Source organism: Cyprinodon variegatus, unplaced genomic scaffold (genome assembly GCF_000732505.1).
Source record: "Cyprinodon variegatus isolate N-32 unplaced genomic scaffold, C_variegatus-1.0 Scaffold1248, whole genome shotgun sequence".
Classification (NCBI taxonomy): Eukaryota; Metazoa; Chordata; class Actinopteri; order Cyprinodontiformes; family Cyprinodontidae; genus Cyprinodon; species Cyprinodon variegatus.
Genome location: NW_015151701.1, coordinates 78,897 through 85,685, shown reverse-complemented (window position 1 = coordinate 85,685; position 6,789 = coordinate 78,897). Strand labels below are relative to the sequence as shown.

Below are 6,789 nucleotides of genomic sequence, written 5' to 3'. Positions count from 1 at the left end.
GTTTTCTATCTAAGGAAACCAGTTAATTTAATTTACTTATCGACTCAAATGCAATCCCTCACACCAAACATGTTTATAGCGACAGTGGAGAGGAAAAACTCCCTTTTAACAGGAAGAAAACTCCAACAGAACCAGGCTCAGTGTGAGCGGCCATCTGCTGAGGCCCACTGGGGTTCAAGGAGACAGAAATAGAGATACAAAAAAAAAGCAAAGATACAAAAGAACTTGCCAACTAGCTTCACAGGCGGCCCCGCCCAGGAAACACACAGCCAGGGAGACGGGCTCCATGCGCATCCAGGCAGTCACAGTCAGGGAAACAGAATTATACCGAAAAATAGGCCGATCTTAATAATCTTTTTTTTTTTTTTTTTTTTACAGTGTCCTGGCAATAAGAATAATTTTCTTGATGCCAAAAAGAGCCCAACAGATTTTACTTTCACAAGTGTAGCAGTATGGCAATTGCCATATTGCTCTACTTGTTTCATGCATATAAATTGCTTTATTATCATTATGCAGGGAGTTTTACAGTTTATATGGACACTGCAATGTAAATAGAACAGAAAAACAGAAGAAGACAAGGAAAAAAGAGAAAAAAAATTAGAAAGGATGAAAGAAAGAAGAGATAGAAAGGAGATAATCTTCGATCTTAATCTATAAACAAAGGTGTTGATGGGATTTTCAAAGAATCTTCTTATCAATAATGCTCTCTTTTTTAAAGTTGCTGAATCACTCAACCACAGCAAAGGCCCTCTAAAAGTATGTTTGCCATCTTAACTTCTCTGTCTTTCTTCCCCTTCAATAAAAACCTGGTATCTAAGGCCACCCAGACATCCTGTGAGAGTGGCTTTTGTCTTCAAGACAGTGTTTGGCATCGCCAGCAAACACTAGTTCCTGTTAGAGAAAACAAAACAAAGCACAGGGGAGCACTTTACAATTGGAAACGGGGGGGGGAGATGCACAGTTTGGCCAGCCATTTGTCTAATGAACAGTCAGTCACACTGTGGTACAAGGCCATATGTTAGTTTGGGTACAGCTTGCTCCCTTGTGTGGATTGCCTGAAGTCTGTTTCATCACTCACAGAAGGCTACATGCTGTGCACACATATCCAAAACCTTGAGAAAGTTAGTGAAGGTTTAACAAGATAAGAGGGAGAGGAAAACGAGCTACTGCGTAACCTACTTTCTGAAACAAGATGGTGCTTAAAGCGCACTGATCAAACGAGCCTTGAGGATGACAGTTCTGAATGTGGTTTCACGAGAGATGGAAGAGATAAAACTGTCGGAAAACACAAGTCTCTGTTGAAAATAGGTTAATCAAAGCAAACAAAGTAGGTTGATGACTCTAAACCAATATTGTGAGAGCAGCTTGTACTGTCAGAGCTTATAACTCTGAGTCAATGCGATAACAGAGCAACTGGTTGGGTTAATAGATACTTCCTGCATGACAGCATTTAATGAATAATTCAAATTTGTGTATGTTTTAAGTTAACAGCTTTATTCCTTATGTTTGACCTGCTAGTCTGAAGCCTGCAGCATTAACATGCCTCTAAGAACCGTATCAAACATTTTTCTGCTCTTTGTGATTATAGCTCCACATTGTTGCCTGAGCCAATCCCGCTGCTGCTGATTAAGCCTCATAAAATATGGAAACGGGAGAAGAGGTTTTAAACAAATTCACAGTTACTCAATTGTCTGAAATATTTGCACCACAACATAGTTAGCAGCATAAAAGATGTGGATGTAAACAAGGCATTTTTTTCCATTCAGCAATCAAAGCTTTTTCACCAGTAAAAGGACCATAAAGAGGAGCATTATGGGTTATGCATTTTGTTTTATTTGTTGGTTTTCCAGAGGAAAGAAACTGCCTGAAGTCTCATGGTTGTACATTTCACAAACGTATTAGTCTGTGTTTACAATTAGTTTTTGTCTTTGGGTTATTTGTCGGTTGTAAGTATGCTACTTATACTGCACTGAGGATGTTAAATATTCTTATCAAAATCATTAAATTAATAGTTAGACTTCCCTAAAAACTGTTTTTTTTATGGACATGATAAAAAAAATCCTCCAAAGTTTTAAAGCAATATATAAAAAAAATGTGTTCAAATAATTTCAGAATTTCTGCTTTGGAAATTTCTTAAAAAAAACTAGATCCTGATTTCCAATCAAATCTAAATTTTTATGTTGATAAAAAAACAAGTTGAAATATTTTTTTTTTTATAAACTAAACTTTTAGTCAATATTTTTCTTGATATAATTTTAATCAAACACATCTGATTAAATTGGGTTCTGTTCAATTGTTTTTTTTAAAAAAATAGAATATAATTAATAGAATAAATAGATAATAAATGATCCAGCACCTTAAACAGGAGCTCAGTAGATCATTAACTGATAAAAAAAAGCTTGAGCAGCACAGCTTGAGAGGGATCGAATGAAACCTCACATAAACTGACACTTAATCGACATGAAAACAGTAACAATAGTTACTGTAAAAGTATAGCACAAAGCTCCCTTCTTCTTAAACCATCATGTACACTTCTGATAAAGAAGTTCCTTTAGTTCAGAGAAAATATTGTCTTTAAATGTAACGGATGGAACGGTTCATAAAAACCGTCCGAACCGTTTGGTTCGACTGTCTCGGTTCGATTCGCGTGTGTTGCGTTCGGTTCATGCGCTGCTCCTTTTTCTTATAGGCGAAGCGTTTACACTCCAGAGCAGAAGGTGGCGGTACTGCGACCAAAGCCAACCACCAGTAGTAAACAAGAAGAAGAAGAAGCGAAGCAGCGTAGCCGGGTGTAGCAGAAAAAAATCAGTTGTTGTGGAGAATTGTGTGGGTATGGCGAGTGGGAAAGAACAGGAGTTGGAAGACGCGCCAGCAGCACTTTATAGGTCTGCTGTATGGGACCACTTTGCATTTAGAGTGACCTACGATGATGGCAGAAAGAAAGCTGTGGATAAAAGTGCAACAGTGTGCAAGCATTGTGCAACACGTGTTGTTTATGCTAACAGCAACATGACCAACATGTCAGGCTAACCCCGAAATCCCTCATACTCCATCAGCGCTCCGCCCCGCTGCGCTCCAGACCGCCTGCTCAAAGCAAAGCCTACAGCCTCCACTGTGGCTCCCGTCCGCTCCGCTCTGAGTTCCTTGGAGATCGTAGAGGGCATGCACCAGATGATTAAATTTAAAGCAGTAAAACATACGGAAATGATGCATGGTTTCTGTGGATCATTAAAAATTGGTGTTGCGCCGATTTTTTGGCCCCGATACCCGATACCTGGCTGTGCAGTATCGGTCGATACCGATACCATAATAATGTAAAATAATTGCCACCATGGCTTTGTCAAGCTGCTGTCTACCTTTGTGAAGCAGGAAAAAATCTAATACAAAGTGAATCCAGTAGAACTTTTTATTGCCTACCTGGAGTGGGTGACAATAGTTGAATAAATTTATGGCTCTCAAAATGGTATCGGTGCCCTATTTGTTGGTACTCACCGATACCGATACCACCATTTTAGGGCAGTATCGGGGCCCCGTCTGATACTGGTATCGGTGCAACACTATTAAAAATAATTACAATTCATTCATTTTTTTGGGATTTTTTCATTAATTTCATTAATTTTTATGGGATTTCGGGTAACAATCAACATATACCGAACCAAACCGAAAACCGTGACCACGAAACCGTGAACCGAACCGAACCGAACCGTGGATTTTGTGAACCGTTCCACCCCTATTAAATGTTAGTAAAGGATGAATATTTCATTGTCTTTCAAAGGAAAACATAAAAACATAACATAACATAAGCTGAATGATAAAACCCAGGAATAACGGTTTAATACATGTTTTAATCGATGTTTCTGCAAGTCGAGTCAATGAGTCGAAGCAATCAACTGGTTTTTCTTAGATAGAAAACTTTGAATCTATCTGACTGGATGATCTGGTGAACTGGAAAGTGCCTTCAGATGACATGTGTTGTGAATTGGTGCTATAGAAATAAACTAAATTGAATTGAATTGCAATAAAAGCACTTAAATTGCCAACGTTGTCTTTGCAGTTCTAATAATGCCAATATATTTACATGTCTGTTCCATCATTTGTCTGATTTGACAGATACGTCCTATAGCTGTTAACAGCTGATCAGTCTGGATCCAAACTGCCCTTTAACCTCTAAATCTTCACATGTCTGCAGATCAGCCTTGCCTGGAATACTAATGCTGCAAATGTCAATGCAAATCAGAGCCTAACAAGGAAGCAACACAAGCCTGCTGTGATGGTTAAAGAACGAAAGCCTTTCTGCCAGTATTTCAGCAGCAGCAGCAGCTCTTTGAGGCGGCTCTCACGCCGGCTCTCTGCCTCGTGTCGACGGTAACAATGGCTTTTCGCTTGTGCTGTCAGCATCTCGCTGAGAGGGTTCTGTCAACAAGCTCTTTCTGCTGTGACTCGCACTGATTTTACACACGTGTGCAGAGGCTGGGATCTCTCATGGTCGCAGCTATGTAGCACAATAGGAAACCAGAGGGCATAAGGATGTTTAAAACACAAATAATATGCTGGAGATTAAAGTATTGAGGGTTTTCTTTCGTTAACATCGCTTGCATTAAATCTGAAGAAGAAACACAACCATACCATGCGGATCTCTTTGTTTTTCTTCTGTGTTCAGGTGAAATTGGTGATTGTTTGTCCTGCTTTTCTCCCCAGCTCCTCTTTTCATGGGCTGTTGGACACAAGCACAGAAAAAAAAAATTGTTAAGATCAAGCTAATGAGGTGAATAAATAGTAGAGGAGTGAAAAGCAGAAATAAAAGTGACGATCTGAGCGCGATTACAGTTGGAATAAAAAAAATACAGAAAGAGAAATTCTGGCACACTTAAAATGTCAGGGTTTTGCATTTCTTATTTATGAAGCACTCGTGAGCGCCACACTATTATAAGACTGCAAAAGTGCTTCATTCATGTGAATATTTCACTTCTCATTTGTAAGAGAATATTAATAGCAGCAGAGGAAATAAAAGTCAACATTAATAGCAGGAGTCCAGGGTAACGTCGCATCCCGATAAAAACCTATTTACCTTCTTGAGGTTCTAAAATAAGGTTAAGGTTAATTGTCTATTATTAGTAAACCCTAAACCACACTCTCCTCGTACATTTTATGGCTTGACCTTGAGGAGTGTCTGAGCTCATGCATTATTCACCTTTTTCTCTCAGCACTGTGCTGACTACGGCTGTCAATGCATGTGTCTGCAGTCAAATGTATCTAATGAGCATAAACGCTTTAAACTTTTTTCCTGTCTTTTAATGGCTTTTTCTTTTCCCCACAACTGTCTCCCAACTGAAAATAACGATACAGCAAATGAGCACCAATTAAACCACTGCTCCTCCAGCCTCTGTGTGCAAAAAAAAAAATAGTCGGCAGCTCAAATTTTGACTGACTGCACTTTGGAGCCGGTTTCAAAGCGCTGGCACTGACAATCCCAGTACCCCAATAATGGAGAGCGCTGCCTTCCTTTTGGAAAGACATGAGCGGCATATAGTTAGCTGGTGCAATAAGCTGGCAGGGCATTTTCATCCCGACAAGGAACAGGAAGGGAGAATATCCCTGGAGTATCCTCGCTGATAGAGCCAAGCAACATCATCTCTCCGACACACCATATTGCTGGCTGACATCCCATTCGGCAGGACACTAAACCCAAGCGACAGTTGCAGCAACACATCCTTTCCCCCCCATCCAGAATATAGGATTGAGATTGCATCTGGAAGAAGCAATCAAAGTCAGAGAGACGAAGAGGGACGAATCTCAGAAGTGGGGAGATGCACTGGGATGATACACTCTCTTATCATGGGAGCTTGAAAGCGCCCACGCTGAGAGAATCAATAACATCAGCTTCACACGGGCAGGGAAACTGAGGATAAACACACGCTGAAAGAGTCATTTACAAACTTTTTTTTCCTTTTTAATCACCATATGGCTCAGCTAACGTATCCCCAGGTAGGGATATGCGATATTCCCAGTCTCACTTTGTTCCAAAGTATGACAAAAGCAGCAGAATAGTGAGTAATTGTCATTATGTTGGTTTGTAATAGAACCGTGCCACTGTGGGATCAAATTTTACCCCTAAGCCTGTTGCTGCAGGAGTCTCTCTTGAACTCTCTGTTTAGAGCACTATTAGCGGGTGGAGAGCAACAGTGCGGAGGGTCCTGCAATATTTTTCGGTTTCCATGGTAACCCTTCCGTATGAAAGTGGAGCACCATTAGGATGCGGGAGCCTCATTGAATGGGTTATGGGGGTGCAAACGGAGATCTGCGCAGACGGCTGAAAAAAGCTCAACAATAGGACGGAGTCTCGAGGGGACATGAAAGGCCAAGCCGCTGGGGGGGGGGTCCAACAAAGCAAGGGACGGAAAAGGTTTAATCTGCATCCACCCAATGGCATTCCTTCTGAAGAAATCACTCTTGTTAATTTGCCAATGACATTTAAACTCAGGAGCATTGTGGGCAATTCAAGCACCAAGGCAGCCAGTAATTGATTAGCGTCTGCTGATATTTCAGGTTCTGACAAGAGTATTACATCATTAGGATCTGTCTGTCAATGTGAGACAGCAGGATGTTTTTGAAACAGGAGCTTCCTCATACAGCATCCCTCCCAGCAATTCAATGAGAATTGTATTGTTGCAAGCCTTATCTTATTGTGGATCATTGTTAGCAAACAGAAACTTTCTCAGTCATAAACATGGAGTCAGAGGGGGATTCATATGAAATCTGATTTGCTCAAACAGGCAGTTTTTATCTTAA

General features: G+C 40.4%; 1 protein-coding gene across 1 annotated transcript in view; it reads right to left on the bottom strand.

The window, feature by feature from the left end:
- Nucleotides 1-6,789, bottom strand: part of tspan18 (tetraspanin 18) — a 102,337-nt gene that overhangs the window by 40,800 nt on the left and 54,748 nt on the right. Inside the window, exon 2 of the mRNA XM_015401675.1 lies at nt 4,627-4,714. Within this exon, the coding sequence (XP_015257161.1) occupies nt 4,627-4,629 (3 nt within the window). The 5' untranslated portion in view covers nt 4,630-4,714. The remainder of the gene's footprint in view (nt 1-4,626; nt 4,715-6,789) is intronic.